Genomic DNA, 17,094 nt, shown 5'->3' with positions numbered 1-17,094 from the left:
TTCTACCAAGAAAATTCTCTTGTGTGTGAGTCCTTTGGTGCCATGGCTGAAGCTGGATTTGATTTTCTGGATCACCCCCCTATTTCCCAGACCTTGCCTCCAGCGAATATTACCTGTTACCAGGATCAGGATTTATTGATCATCTATCCTTGTACTAGCTAAATACAGTGCTGGGATCAGTGGCAAGGAGTGTTAAATCCCCATATAAACAGCAATAGGAGTGGATCTATTATTACACAGCAGGTGATTTTCTTCTTCTGACTATTGCTTTATTATTACTTTTTTTATTGGATGAATCAAAGCATTGTCAATATATAGGTTATATGAGCATTTCTGTACTCTTATTTTGTCAGCGATAATAAAACTCAAAGCCTTTGTGTATTATATTTAACCAGCCTTTTACATTACTGAAAAGTGTATTTCTTATAATATAGTAATGTATGAAAAACATTTTTAGAGCTGACACATACGCAGATTTTTATAAACCCATTGATTATTTCTGCATGTAACTAGTTTCAAAGTAATTATAATAAAATATAATAAAAAAAAAAAAGGATAAACACATAATACCTTTTAAATACGTTACAAAACTACACCTGTTTCTTTACAGTATTTTACCTGTCACTGACGTACAATCATCATGTACAATTCATTTTTATTTTGACAGGTACAAATAAATAACTTTTACATATCAGTTATATAGAGATAATACGAGACGTCAAATTTGTTTGCAAACACCATGTTTTATTTTTGGCTTCAGAGCATAAATTCGTGTCACGTAACTTGACCGTAGCCAAGTAGCAGCCGCCAGCCGCACAACCAACCTGGACTCTTTATATGCTAGGTCGCTTTTTGTTTACGTATGTGTGACGTATTGAGCGTGCGTCCTGTTAAACGGGAAGTGGGTCCAAGTAACGTGTGTAGCATAAACAATATTGCTTTTAGTTAGGTTGTAAACAATCAGCGTCCAAAACTGTAAGATATTCTGGTGTGATATTTTGTTCTGAGTCCTGGACTGAGCGATCGATTTATCGCATTTGCAGTTGGATAAGCAGTTATTGAAGATCATGAAGAGTAGTGTTGAACACTCAAAAGTGAGTTATATTTACATTATCACGATTCCCTGTTATAGAGATAAAGTGTAGTAACCAGCAATTAAACACGTTTCTGCTTCTAAGGTCTTACATGAACATGTGTCATGAGCATATTGTTTATAATAGGTTAAAGCTTATACGTTTGAATTATTTTATAGAAATAATAGACTACTGTCATTACCATTTTGTTGTAAAGATGAGTTGTATGAAATACATAAGAAGTGTAATCCAATATAGTAGTTATGTTTCGTGACTGAGAGAGTCATGCAATCTCCCTTTGTTTTTTAATATGCTATATTAAAAAATAATTTTTATCTTTTGCTAACACCAGTGAGTGCTGCCTTTTTTATGCACCCCGGATGTTGCTATATTTGGTGAATAGGAGTGCAATATCTTTTGGGAATGTATGTGTATGTATATATGTATGTGTATATATATATATATATATATATATATATATATATATATATATATATATATATATATATATATATATATATATATATGGGAGATTAAATGTATGTCAGCAAAATAGGAAAAAAAGGTGGTATTTGTCCATTTTAGTTTCCAAAAAATTATAAGGAACAGGGTCAGTGATAAAAATAAATTGATTTTCCAATGGTTGTGCACATACATAGGAAGGTGTCCTTTAAGTGTCATTTATCTTTTTGTTAATTTTCTTCCTTTTGATTTATGTTCAGTCTTATTATTTTTGGACCACTGGTAATTCATCCAAAACATCCTATAAAATGTTTACAATACCCTCATTGAAATGCATAATAGACCATTTGGATTACTTTATTTAAAAAAAATCTTAATAGAAAATTTGTTTATATTTCAGCATTCTACAAGCTCTGACAGGAGAGATACTCGACAGAGAAGTTCCTCTCCAGAGGAAAGGTAGATATTTATTATGTTATTTATTGTCATAGCCTAATTCTTACTGTTTTTTTTTTTTTCTTTTTTAAAGGGACATGAAACTGTGGTACAATTACAGTAGTATGGTTTCTACTCACCATGCTATTACACCCCCCCCCGTGCCTGCAATTCTCTTCAAAGCTGTTCTCTTATTTTATCTCTTCAACACTGCTGGTTAGTGAAGTTCTTCATCTTCAAACTGGGTGCCGCCATCTTGGATTTTAAATATTCTTGTAAGCTGTGACAGAAGTGCTGCACATTCACAGATCAGTGATATTGTTGTCTTCTTGACAAGCTGTTTCATACACTTTAGTACAGTACATTTTTTCCATTTGTTGCATTTCTCTGTATTATTCCTGATGGCTTTTTCATATTTGTTATGTAACTGCAAAAATGTAATTCTTCTACTTTCTATTGTGCAAGCTAATCCGAAGTGCTAGGTACAGCTGTCAAAAATCCTGCAACGTCACTGAACTGTGAACTGCTTCTGTCACATGCTGCAACAATACCTGTGTACCACAATGAAGGGGGCCATTATAAAGATACAGAGCTTTACCAGTTAGGTTCTGTAACAGGTTAAAAACAGAGAACAGCTTTAAAGAGCGCAGCAGGTACAGGAGGAAAGGCAATAGCTTGGTGAGTAGTAACCATGTTAGTGTAGTTGTACCCATCTGTTTAATGTCCCTTTAAGTGTAGGGGATCTTTCTTCAGCACTTGTATTTTTCTACCTATGGAGCTCTAGCTTGGATAGTATTCACACTGGGTAGATAAGCTGTCCTCCATTGCCTAAAATGTAAATACTGTATTGTTCAACTTATAAGACACCTTCACATATAAGAAGAACTCAATTTAATTGGACAATTTATGGAAAAAAGGAGCAGACACTTAAGGTGAAACAGACAGCTGATGATTGCATTGATGTTTGCATACTGCAGTGAATAAATACCGGCATCATTTAGTGCTGCTTCACACATGCTCAAGAAATAAAAATAATGATATTCAGTACCTGGGCGCATTTATTATATGTTTGCACATGTTAGCACTTCTGTTGTATTGCATACATGGGTGACTAGCAGTATATTACTATATGGGGATAGCTGATGTTGCTGTTTAGCAATTGCTGACAATTTTAAAAGTTATGTTTTTTTTCCACTCCCCCTGTACCATGTGACAGCCATCAGCCAATCACAAATGCATACACGTACCATGTGACAGCCATCAGCCATTCACAAATGCATACACACTTATTCTTGCACATGCTCATTAGGAGCTGGTGACTCAAAAAGTTTAAATATAAAAAGACTGTGCACATTTTGTTAATGGAAGTAAATTGGAAAGTTGTTTAAAATGGCATGCTATAGATTAAACTTCCGGAGGAGGAGCACAGGTGTGTAGCTAGGTGCTGCACCTGTCCTGAGCTCATCTACCTACAAGCTATTGGCGAGGACTACGCCCAAAACCCTCTCATGGAGGGCGGCTTGTACTGCTATAATCATTGCTGCTGGGAGCTCCATAGTGCCTCAACAATGCACTTATAAAGCGTGGAACTCTGTAAAGGACACTAAATCTGGTGCTAAATCCTAAAGTACCCTAACAAACAAACTTTGTCGCTAATACTTGGTGTCATTATATATTGGAGGTTGCCTGCTGAAGATAAATCTCCTCTAAAAACAAAGCAGTTTGTATAATAACTGCCCCGAATCCTGGGGCCTCAACTTCTGGCTATTCAGAGGAAGGTGGTGGCTAACGGCCCTGCTATTACGGATTAAAGGCTGAATCCTGCATTCTCACCTGGCCTCTCTGTGCTGCCTGAAAAGTGTAACGAGGAGCCGGTGCTTTTCCACCCTCAGGTGGGCTGCGGAGGGAGAGCGTTGTTCCTGGGGAAGAGGTGGTGCTTGCTGTATCACTCCGCTGGCTTGTTGTTGCCGTAAAGAGGGCCAGAGTTGGAATCGTCTCCTGGGGCTGTCTTCATATCCCTTGAGTCGTTGGTAACGGAGCCCCTCTCTACATGGAGTGCCGCTACTGATGTTGGCTTCGCTGCTGTACCTTCCTGAAGAGGCGCTCCCCCTCCCACCGGTGCTGCGAGAGGGGGGGTTGCTAGCAACAGAGGCTATCTAACGGGTGGTCAAATTCTGGTCACAAAGGACGGGTAAAGTAAAGTACTGGAGGCAATACCCTTAGTTGAATACCTGGAAAAGTTCAGTACTGGACGGTTATCGTCTAAATGTTGGCGGCTGTATGTGCTGTCCCCCCCACATCTGTATAGCAATATCGGTGCCTGAGATACACCGGGCAGAAAACTATAATAGAGGACAGAAAATTGCTGGGGACTGGGTTCTGGGCCTCATATTCATATTACATAAAATGTTATTTTCTGGGTCCTTTACCTGCCTATATGCGGCTAGATTCAATTAAGCTGGCCTAGCCTGAATATTTTAGCAGGGTAACAAGGGCAAAAAGGTATAATTATTAAAAATGGTAAAAATCTCTTTATCTCTGCTAACTCTCATATAGGGAAGAGAAAGAAAAAAAAAAAAAGACACTATCTTACTTATTTTTATTCTATTATATTTACCTGTTATACCATGCTATAAGGTACTGAAAGTTAAGACAGGTTTAAAAATTACTGTCCCCTATTTTTTTTTTTTTTTTTTTAACACACTAATAGTTCAAAAACTGGCTACATAATATGCTGGTTAAAGCAGTGGCAAAGGGGTATTAGATCTAATTTGTGTATGCTTTTTTTCTTGGTTTTTTTTTTTTTTTTTTTTCTGGCACAATGTGTTTCAAAGTACTATAAGATAACAGGAATTGAATATTGTATCTGCTTGGGTGTATCTATATACGGCTAGTTAAAGGTGTTCGATATACATGTTTAGGATGATTTAGGAAGACAATCAAGGGTTATTATAAAGTCAAAGTAAGCTAATTTAACAACAGGGGCTCTCTCCCTTTTTTCTTTTCTCTCTTTTCAATCTCACATTTCCTTTTGTCACCGCTCTGACTGATTTTGTTTCACATATTGCACAGTGGGTGTTTTTTTTCCTTCTTTTTCCTCAGCAAGCACAGAAAGAAAATCTTTCACAATCCTCACATACCCCTTCCCCTTTTCTTGGGGTACTCTTCCCCATCTATCACTTGTGGAACACACTTGTTCCTCTTCCTATTTTTTTTTTTTTTTCACACAATCACAGTATATGGATAAATTTATACTGTCACAGACTAAAAACTCACCGTCAGCCATGTCGGCTAGACAAAGGGAACGAAAACAGAAAGGGCCAATAGAGGTTACTTCTGACATACAGCTAGCTGCTCGTGACTCTTTAAATGTACAAGAGTCTATTGATCTGCAATCTTTAGTTTCAAACATCTCTGCAGCTCTTGCACCTAAATTTGACTCCCTGAGAATAGAGATTAAGCATGACATTGCACAACTAGCCATGGAGGTAAAACAATTTTCAGAAAGATTCACGGAAATAGAACAGAGAGTATCAGATCTTGAAGATCTATCCTTAGTCCACAATACTAAATTAGAAGCCACTTCTTCTGCCCTGCTTAAATTACAAAACAGGGTAGAAGATCTGGAAAATCGTGCAAGAAGAAACAACTTAAAAGTAATAGGGGTACCTGAGGGACAGCAATACCAGGACTTAAATAAACTAATTACACAGACACTCCCAGATTTACTTAAGATACCTGAAACTCACAGAGACATAGTGGTAGAACGGGTGCACAGGTTAGGAAGTGTATCTCCTTCACAAAATATGAGGCCAAGACCAATCATAGCTAAATTTTTGAACTATCAAGATAAAATTGCTTTTTTACAAGCTTTTCGTAAAAATCAGCCCATATTTCTTGAAGGAACAAAATTTTTATTATTTCAAGATTTTGCAAATGACACCGCCTCAAAAAGAAGGGAGTTAGCTCCAGTTTGCACTAAATTTATACAGCAGGGACTGCGAGCAACAATTGTATACTCCGCTTATTACATGATAATGTTGTACATTTTTTTTGATACTGCCTCTGCGGCAGAAGCTTTTTTCAGTAAATATAGCACACCTGAGTAGATGGGTCCTTTAGGAAAATAGTATTATAGGTAAAAGTAGATACATCAATCTGCCCACATGATGGGGTCCTTTCAGAATAGGGTAACAGATGGTCTGGTGATTTTGCCATCTGGCATGGGTATTGTGCTTTGTTTGTTATGTTCTCCCCCTCCCCTCTTTTTTTTTTTTTTCTCCCTCTCTCTCTTCCCCCTTTTTTCCCTCTCTCTCTCATTGCCCTCCCTCTTGAAATCTAGTTACTATATAATATGACAGGGATTAAGTTTACTTCCTGGAACATAGGAGGTCTCACATCACCTATTAAAAGAAAAATGATAATTGCATATTTAAAGAAAATAGGTACCTCTATTGCTTTTTTACAAGAGACGCATTTGAAGACTCAAGAAGTCCTTAAACTTAAATCCTCATGGGTGGGGGAGGTTTTTTCTTCCCCCAGCGCTAGTCGAAAAGGTGGAGTTGCCATTCTATTAGCCAAAAAACTTAATTATGAGAGAGTGCAGATCGAGATGGATACAGAAGGGAGGTTTATTATTTTGAAAATAAAGATTGCTAAAATTTTATATACTTTATGTAATATTTATGCCCCAAATATTTTTGATTTGCCATTCTGGGATTCATTACAGGCAAGGCTCATGGCATGTGCGGAGGGTCCGTTAATAATGGCTGGCGATTTTAATATGGCTCCACAATACCCAATTGATAGAATGAGACAACAGCCGTTAGCCAAAAAAACAAAAAGGGATAATCTTGAGGCAAAATTGTTTTCCAGAATATTTTCTAATCTAAAAGTAAGAGATATCTGGCGATCCCAGAATCCGGATCAGCGTGAGTTTACGTGTTTGTCGAAAGCGCATAAATCCTTATCTCGGATTGATTTATTTTTGATAGATGAAAAATTATGTAAGAATAAGGTATTGACTCAAATCTTGCCCATCGCGATCTCTGATCATGCGCCAATATGTCTCGAGCTGGCATCGTCCACTTCTCCCTATACTAATTCTCGCTTTGTTTTCCCTAAATATTTAGCTTCGGATTCTAAGTTTAAAAACTATGTGGAAAATAAGCTTGCGGATTTTGCAATGTATAATGCTGAAGCCAAAAATCGTCCTCCTTTGTTTTGGGAGACTGCCAAGGCAGTATTAAGAGGGGATATCTTGGCTTATTCTATTAGGCAAACTAAGAAATTTAAAAAACGATAGAATGAACTTCTCCGGGCAGTTACAAATGCATACAATTTATATCTAATGGAAAAAAACCCACAGAAATGGGCCAAATATATTAATGCGCTTGAAGCGAGAGATTCATTCTGGCTATATAGAGCTACTCAAAAAGATATCCGGTTTGCCGCTAAGCTTCACAGATACGGGAAAACTTTTAGCTAAGCTAGTCAAGCAGGATCTAGGCTCCCAACTAATAGATGCATTAGACAGTAAAGGTCAAACACTCAGTTCCCCTCAGGATATTGTTCAAATCTGCTACGATTATTATAAAGATATATACTCTGCTAGACCATCTAATAGTCTGGAGCGTCAGAAGTTCTGGGCAGAGATCTCTTTTTCCAAAGATATCACAGGCCTCTATTGAAGATCTTGGGTCTCCTATCACGGACCTAGAGGTGACTAAGGCAATTAAAGACCTGGCATGTAATAAGGCACCCGGTCCGGATGCCTTACCCAACGAGTTCTATAAAATAGCATCAGTGGCTATAACACCGTATTTAACATCATTGTTTAATCATATATGTATATACAGGGCATCGAACCTACATCTAATTTTACAGCCTCATATACGTCACTGATCTTAAAGAAAGGAAAAGATGCAAAAAAGATGGAATCTTATAGACCCTTTGCACTCATGAATACAGACTACAAGCTGTTGGCGTCGATTCTTGCTCAGCGACTTCAGTCTCTCCTACCCTCTATTATTAACCCAGATCAGGCTGGCTTCATGAAAAATAGGAATTCAGCGGCTAAAATAAGGGAACTCCTGCTCACGTTAGATTTCTTCTCAAATACCATGGCCCCAGACCAATCTTCGCAAGAAGATAGTATCGATCTAGCAATCTTAGCTATAGACGCCGAAAAAGCCTTCGACTCAGTTCACCACGATCACTTGCTATTTTCATTAGAACAGTTCGGGCTGAAAGGTAATTTTGTTAAATTTATTGAAAAAATGTATCATACGGCTTCTACAAGATTGATAGTTAATGGGTTCTTATCTTCGGAGATTGTGTTGCATAGGGGAACCAGACAGGGGTGTCCCCTTTCTCCGCTTCTTTTTAATATCTCTATTGAACCTTTTGCTGTAATAAGACAAAAACTGGAGGGGATTGGGATTGCTGGGCAGGTGTTGAAAATAGCGTTGTACGCAGATGACATTCTTCTTTACCTCTCTAATATATCTAGGAACATACTGATTCTACTGTCAATTATACAACAATTTAGTTCCTTCTCAGGAATATAAGGTGAATATAAATAAATCTGAATTTCTATGGGTCAGGCAGACAAAAGATTCTCCTATAAATGTACCTTTTTCTATAGTAACTGATGCATTTAAATATCTGGGTATTATTGTCGCAAGTAGGCCTGATCGGTGGTATTCTCTTAACATTCTCCCTGTTTTAAAGAAAGTTAAAGATGCGTTCAAAAATTGGCAGAACTTACCTCTATCATTATCTGGTCGTATAGCCGTATATAAGATGATATTACTGCCTAAAATACTCTATGTTCTTCAGAACACTCCACTACTTTTAAAAAAGAATGACATCACCTTATTTAACTCACAACTCCGTTCCTTTTTGTGGCAGGATAGGAAGCCTAGAATTTCTCTAGCAAAACTTTCTCTACCGATAGAATATGGAGGTCTGGCCCTGCCTGATCTAAGAGCATACAATTACGTGTTTCTGATACGAGTTGTGGCGGATTGGCTATTCCAACGCAACTATGTTACAAATAATAATCTTGAGGTCAGTATTATGTATCCTTTTTCACCGTCTGCGCTTATACATATGGAGACTAAGCATATCCCACCTCAAATTAAAAGCTGTCGATCTATATATAATATAATGATGGCATGGAAAAAAACCTGTAATCTATTAGGTATGGAACATCGGGTATCGAGCTATTTACTAATCCTGGGGAACCCACAGTTTCAATCGGGAATACCATCTTCAATCTTTCTGAAATGGAATACCCTGGGGGTGGCTAGGGCTGAGCAGCTTTTGGATTTACAAAATAGATGCATTCAATCTTTTGATGCACTTAGGCTGGAATTCAAGCTCTCCCAGAGAAATTTATTCGCGTATCTTCAAGCCAGACACTATGTTATGAAGCTTTTGAACGATTATGGGTGGAATTGGTGACTGGGGCAACTGGAGAAATGGCTCATACTGGCAAAGAACGGAATCATGTCAATTTCTCCATGCTATTCACTGCTGGCTTCAGTTAGAGGTATAATTAACTTAGATAATATGGTTATTGACTGGGCTAGATTGTTGAGGAAGGAAGTAGACCCTGACATACCTTCTCTCTCAATCCAAGAGGTTGCTCGAACAACTCTCTCGGCCACTTGGAGAGAATCGCATGTGAAGTTATTATATAGGACATACTTCACACCAGAAAAAGGTTTAAGATGTGGAAATACGAGTTTCAATGCCTGTCCTAAGTGCTTATATGCCTCGGCGGACCTCCTGCACATGTTATGGACCTGCCCAAAAATAAAAAATACTTGATGTAAAGTTCAATTCTGGTTAACTAAAGTTCTAAATCTCCCTTCGCTAAATCTCCTAGACTCAAATATAGTATTTTTATTATTTCAGCAAGAAGACAAACAGCTTAATATTAAATTTATCAATATAACTATATTGGCGGTTAGATATCTTATTTTTAAAAAATGGAAAATGCAGACTATTCAGAGTATCCCAGAAATTAAAAATCATATAAAAAAAACAATGTATTCTCGAACAATACAATGTTAATGTTGATAACGATAATGACATTATTAAATTCTTTTGTAAATGGTCAGCATTTATAAAATCATTTCCTCTAGCTGAAAGGGAATATCTGTTTTATTCCTTACGGAATACTTATCTAGTCTTGCTGGGAACATGGTGAGGAGAGGCGAGGAGGGGAGGGGGGAGGAGAGAGAGAGCATTAATCCCTTTTTTTTTATTTATTTTTTTATTTATTTTTTATTTTTATTTATTTATTTCATTTTTTTTACTTTAAATGTTGTCTTAAATGGTTCAAAATATAAAAATTCCTACTCTGCAAAAAAAAAAATAAAAAAAAAATGGCATGCTATATCTGAATAATAAAAATTTAATTTTGATTGAGTGTCCCTTTAGCTAAAATGTATATACGGAACAATTAAAATTAATATTTATTCCTAAATTCTTGAGATTAGTTAAATTAATAAACACATTGAAATATATTAAGTAGAGACTAGCTTTAGAATCAATTACCCACATTTATTCCGTTATAATATTCTATACCACAGATTATAAAAATATATCTCTAAAATGAACCTTTCTTACAATAAACACCACGCATGAGAATGCCAGCACAGTCTATGATTGTCCAGCTTAGTTCACTACAAGTATCAGAATGTGGACTATTAGCTTAACAATGTTTAGTTAAACAATATAACAAAATACTTTAACATCCAATTGATATGCCAATTTATCTGAGCTGAAATAACTTCTTATTTAGCCAGCATAAAACAAGTTTTAAAATATATCACAATAGCTACAAATAACTTAATACACCAGAGAAATTTAAAGGATTACTTTCTGTTATAATTTTTAAGCTAAACAACTAACATATTAAAGTTAAACATTAATTAAAACCTACTGACCTATATTTTCTCCAAAACGAAGTTTCATAACGTTCTAAAAGTTATATCTTTTATTCGCCGATGATGTCACGTTATCCTGCCCACTATTTTCAGCACTGCATGTTCAAAATACTTAAACCAATAACTTTGTGTTTAAAGCGCCATTTTGAAACCTAGGTATTGTAAACGGATTGGTACAGAGCAAAGGATACCCACAGAGTGGGTTTGGAAAACAATTAAATTTGCAGACAAGATTTCTGATATACGGTAGAGATATGTTAATGAAATGCTATTGATAAAAAGCGTATTTGGGGTAGTTAGTTAGTAACAGGCATAGAAAATATTTACTTACAGTGGACCTTTAACTCCAATAATAAGCCTGAATTAAAGATATAAAATACAAAAGACCTTTATCTAGCAAGTAAAATTATTTAGCATTAATGTGACTAGTTAAAACTACAGAGGACTATGGATATAAATACAAAATTCCAATTGTGCTCTTTAAATTACCAGCTGCAATCTAACTGTAGCAACAAAATACCTTTTGATTTAAATATAAAAGTATGAAACAATCTTTTATACGTTACCCAATACACCAAATTAAAGTTTCAGATAAGTCCAGTTCACCTCCTAAATTAAGAGAGGTATTTTGCAATATGGATTAGGAAGTTAGCCCAATTTTTGCTTATAGAGACTGTTTCCAACAGGCCAGCAAGGTTATTAGTCAAAATTTTAGCAAGCAAAAGACCACTTCTATCGCCTTGCATGAGGTTATATCACGTGATACACCCCACCCCTTTTTATTCTAATCATTGGTGAATATTCGAAGACTCACCACAGAGCTTGTCCGATAGGCCCTTAACGGAGCTGAGCATTGATTCATTTACTGGGAACATATGGTTATTTGATACTATAATTCCCTTTGGTTGTAATTCTTGCATAGACCACTAGATGGCAACAGACAACCAGAAATGTAGTCTCGCCATCGAAACTGCTAACAGTAAATATAGCTTATTACATATCTTCAAATGTATATTTAATATACTCACTATTTTCTGATATTAATACATTATGTGTTCAGTACATATGGTAACATCTAATATCATTGAAAATGTACCTATGGAGACTAAACATGAGCATATCTCTAGTAATATTTTAAAATTTATTTAAAATCGCATTTTCTATGAGTATTTAAAAGGATGCTTATGTTTTCAGTATGGAATACTAATAAATATATAAATTCATATTCTGATATAACATTGTTTTGAATGCATGAAAACACAGATATGATATACTTCATGGGACACCACTGGTTTCTCATAGGACTGTAATGAAAGAAATTATGTTGTTATTTTGACACAGTTAAACATTTTAGATTGATTATATAGCTACTTATTAAATTCAGCAAATATTCATATTTAATATTATAAAAACAGACAATCTCATATCTATTTATTTGTACCTATCATTTGGACAGTCTGAGGCACATATTAAATGTTTGAAAACTGTATAGATAATTTGTCCAAACTTCAAATCCTTAAGACTTCTATGCTTTCAAGGAACATATTTCAAATTCACTAATGCAGCCATTCAATACATCAGATATTTGTCCAATATAGTATGTTTCAGATAAAAAAAAAAATATATATAAAATCTTATATGAAGATTAAGTCACAGCATTCCCATATACCTATATCTGTAGGTAACTTGAGTTCAGATGCCTCATGTGTATCAAAACTCAGCAGGTATCAATTTAACACCTAAGTGTAAATGGTCATTTTCCTCTGTAAAAACAGGTTTTTCTCTGCATACACTCAAGCCTCAAAGACCCATCTCAGACATCACGTCTGTTTATCCACACGGGTTAGTTATCTGATAACTTTTATTACATAGAGGAAAGAACCTCTGTTAAAATGATATCTTGAGTTTTACAAGTGTCTGTTAACTCACAAACAGCCTGGGATTCAGAGCATATAGTTCACCAAAACACAGAATATTGTCTCCCTCACCCCAGGGGTCTTTGCTGAACTAATGAGACAAATGTTCCCTTTTGAACCCTTTAGATGCATAAAGTAGAGGGGGGAGGTCTGCTGTAGTTATAGCCAAATCAATTTATATCAGGTAGATATTAGCTCAAAGGAGTTACTTAATGATGTAACACATGCACCGTTTATCTAATGTCACTCAGCAATACCTTGACAATTGGCTGATGGCTATTACATGATACATTAGGCAGATAAATCAAATTACAATGGATTTGTATTGTCTTTAATATTGCTTAAATAATATTTAATATTGGCTAAAATTTTAGCCGTGTGGTCGGTAAAATCCGCTGCTAAAAAGGAAAAAGCACGGTTAATATATATCATGTCATAATATCAATTTGAACATTATATGTACAGTATATCATAAATTATATTTAGAGAAGATACCATAACTCTGGTAATTCACATTGTAGAATAGCAGATATTAAAAATTCTGTTTTATTAAATGGCGAAATCACTTGTATTTGGGTATCAGGGGGTAGAATTCTAATTACTCCAGACCATTTCTTAAAAAAAACTTTTTATATTTATTTCTGAATTGATCAATGTATCAAATTGTTAACTGCATGTTTTTCTACGTACAAATTCAACAACATTATATATATATATATATATATATATATATATATATATATATATATATATATATATATATATATATATATATATTGTGTTGTTTTGCAAAAGTGAACAGGGATTATCTGCTGGAGCATGCCTAGAAGCTGTGAACTCGGTTAATATACAATGCTTGCGTGTAAACACTGATGGGGTGGGGGGTGGAGCACAGTGCTCCAGACAGCATGGCTATTTAAGTATTTTTGCTTATTTTTGAAAATTATTTTAAAATACTTGCCAGCAATTTTTAATCATTTTTGTATGCAAGCTATTTTTAATTAATTAGCCTTTTTAGGATATGCATACATCTCAACCTGTTTTATGGCACTTTTAACAACTTTTGGATTCTTATATCATACCATGCACGCTTCAGATGTAGCTCCACCCCACCCCACCGGAAGCCGTCCCTACTGTATTGTCTTTTTATTTTGCATTAGTCGATTATGCAATTCTACTGTATTAGTCGATGGTATTTAGTATTTCAAGTTTTCTGGCTTGGTTAAGGCCTCACTTCAGTGGGTATAATTCTGCACTTTTTGGGTCTACATTTTTTTGGGTTAAAATATATCAGTTGTTCGGTTTCTCCTAGAATTACATTTGTCATTTGTATTTTATTTATTTTTTAAACATATTTAGAATTTTAGTGAGCAGCATTTATATATTTGATATTATCTGTGTTGTTTGGTTTATTGCTACAAATGTACTGGCATTTGCCAATAATGACATACACATTTTTATCACTATATTTTTAGTTTTACTGTAATTTTTCCTCTTTAGAGCATATTTTTGCATTTATCACAAATACTTGTTTATGTTGTTATTAAATACTTATTGCTAACACAATTGTTTCTTTTTATAGCACTTCTTTTTTTACAATTTGCTGAACAAGGCTAGGCTTTCAATAATTTTATGTTTTATTACTATAGATATTCTCGCCGAGAGAGGTCTTCATCACCACGGGACAGAGGTTACTCTGACCGTGACAGGGACTATGATCGCAGGAGGGATTATAACCGTAGTAGGGACTATTATGACCGCAGTCGATATGATGATGATGATGGTGAACGCTCAAGGAATGGCCGATATGATAGATCAGAGGATACAAGGTACATATTTTTAATATTAGAGATGTCAAACTGCTCCTTTGTCTAATACAAATTTGTATGTTAAATAAAAGTAGACATAAAAAGAAACGGAGCAATAAAAACAGCAAACAGCTTGTTTGTTTTGCAAAATGAGCACTTACAAATTCTCTGTATAGCCCCTGCCTACCGCTAGATAAGTAAGCAGACACACTGAGAGCTTAGGTTGCATTCTGCCATTTCTGATCATAGACCGAACCTGACTTCCTGTCTCTCTAGCTTTCACTTAAAGGGATATGAAATTGATTGCTTTGTTATCGTGGTATTCTTTGTTGAAAAGATAAGTAGGTAGGTGTCTGGAACACTACATGGCAAGATGTGCAATCTAGTGCTCTTGCAAATGTATAACATTCTTGCAAAGCAGCTGCTATATATTGCTTCAGACAAGTGCACGCTCATGACCATACGTCCCTGCTTTTCAACAAAAGATACCAAGGGAACTAAATTAGAAAGTTGTTTAAAATTGAATGTTATATTGAATAATGAAAGAGAAAAATGTTGGGCTTATGTCCCTTTTACCCCTTAAGCACCGAAAATTTTAGAGAAGTACCAGAGAATTTCCTGCATTTTTGCTATCACTTCATTTAACCCCTTGAATTTGTTGAGCTTTAAAGCTGTTAGGACGGCATGGGACGTTTTACTTTAAAAGTGGTACTGCAGCTTTCCCCTTTGACACAGTCAAGAATCTGCCTGGGGGGCATGCATATCAGCTTAGGCAGTCCCCCATGATCAGATCCAGGCCTTTCATTTTTGCTGCAAGTGTTTACATTGGATTTAACACTATTGTAACAGCACATAGGGGTTAATCAGAAATAGAGCCTTGTTTTTTATTTTTATTTACCTATCAAAACTATATATATATATATATATATATATATATATATATATATATATATATATATACATACATACATACATACATACATACATACATACATACATACATACATACATACATAATCTCACAAAAGTGAGTACACCCCTTACATTTTTGTAAATATTTTATTATATTTTTTCATGTGACAACACTGAAGAAATGACACTTTGCTACAATGTAAAGTAGTGAGTGTACAGCCAGTATAACAGTGTAAATTTGCTGTCCCCTCTAAATAACTTAACACACAGCCATTCATGTCTAAACCGTTTGCAACAAAAGTGAGTATACCTCTAAGTGGAAATGTCCAAATTGGGCCCAATTAGCCATTTTCCCTCCCCGGTGTCATGTGACTCTTTAGTGTTACAAGGTCTCAGGTGTGAATGGGGAGCAGGTGTGTTAAATTTGGTGTTATCGCTCTCATACTGGTCACTGAAAGTTCAACATGGCACCTCATGGCAAAGAACTCTCTGAGGATCTGAAAAAAAGAATTGTTGCTCTACATAAAGATGGCCTAGGCTATAAGAAGATTGCCAAGACCCTGAAACTGAGCTGCAGCACGGTGGGCAAGACCATACAGCGGTTTCACAGGACAGGTTTCACTCAGAACAGCAGAACAGGCCTCGCCATGGTCGACCAAAGAAGTTGAGTGCACGTGCTCCGCGTCATATCCAGAGGTTGTCTTTGGGAAATATACGTATGAGTGCTGCCAGCATTGCTGCAGAGGTTGAAGAGGTGGTGGGTCAGCCTGTCAGTGCTCAGATCATACGCCGCACACAGCATCAAATTGGTCTGCATGGCTGTCGTCCCAGAAGGAAGCTTCTTCTAAAGATAATGCACAAGAAAGCCTGCAAAGTTTGCTGAAGACAAGCAGACTAAGGACATGGATTACTGGAACCATGTCCTGTGGTCCGATGAGACCAAGATAAACTTATTTGGTTCAGATGGTGTGAAGCGTGTGTGGCGGCATCCAGGTGAGGAGTAAAAACAAGCGTGTCTTGCCTACAGTCAAGCATGGTGGTGGGAGTGTCATGGTCTGGGCCTGCATGAGTGCTGCCGGCACTGGGGAGCTACAGTTCCTTGAGGGAACCATGAATGTCAACATGTACTGTGACATACTGAAGCAGAGCATGATCCCCTCCCTTCGGAGACACTGACAAACTTTTCAGGTATCCTATGGAATCAACAGAAATGATTATGTTTTAGAGAGTGAATCTATGAACACTTCTTTTGATGTTTAGTTGGTAGCTGTTTCTAACCTCCCAAGTCTCATTCCTAATAAACTGGTAGGTTAGATTTAGCATTTAGTATACTGAATAGAGAGTGTATACACTAATGAAAATATGTTGAAATACTCCCCATTTAGACACTCAAGTCAAGTTTTGTTATCAATAATGAGATCTCTAGTTTAAAGTAAATCCTAGTAAAATGCAGATACAAAGTCACTAAGTTGCAACAAGAAAATCCTTTAGAACGTAGCACAAGGTCATGTTTCAGTTTGTAATTGAA

At 35.9% G+C, this 17,094-nt stretch overlaps 1 protein-coding gene across 2 annotated transcripts in view; it reads left to right on the top strand.

Annotated features, from left to right (window-relative positions):
• Positions 1 to 877: 877 nt before the first annotated feature.
• The window catches only part of CWC22 (CWC22 spliceosome associated protein homolog), a 295,530-nt gene continuing 279,313 nt past the window's right edge, over positions 878 to 17,094 (top strand). For both annotated transcript variants that reach the window (XM_053698519.1, XM_053698518.1), the window contains exons 1-3: positions 878 to 1,094; positions 1,936 to 1,994; positions 14,496 to 14,675. In XM_053698519.1, the coding sequence (XP_053554494.1) occupies positions 1,068 to 1,094; positions 1,936 to 1,994; positions 14,496 to 14,675 (266 nt within the window). In that variant the 5' untranslated portion in view covers positions 878 to 1,067. The remainder of the gene's footprint in view (positions 1,095 to 1,935; positions 1,995 to 14,495; positions 14,676 to 17,094) is intronic.

This window comes from Bombina bombina, chromosome 1 (assembly GCF_027579735.1).
Source record: "Bombina bombina isolate aBomBom1 chromosome 1, aBomBom1.pri, whole genome shotgun sequence".
Lineage (NCBI taxonomy): Eukaryota > Metazoa > Chordata > Amphibia > Anura > Bombinatoridae > Bombina > Bombina bombina.
The sequence above is the reverse complement of the archived record's forward strand: the minus strand, read 5'-3'. Positions and strand labels throughout refer to the sequence as shown.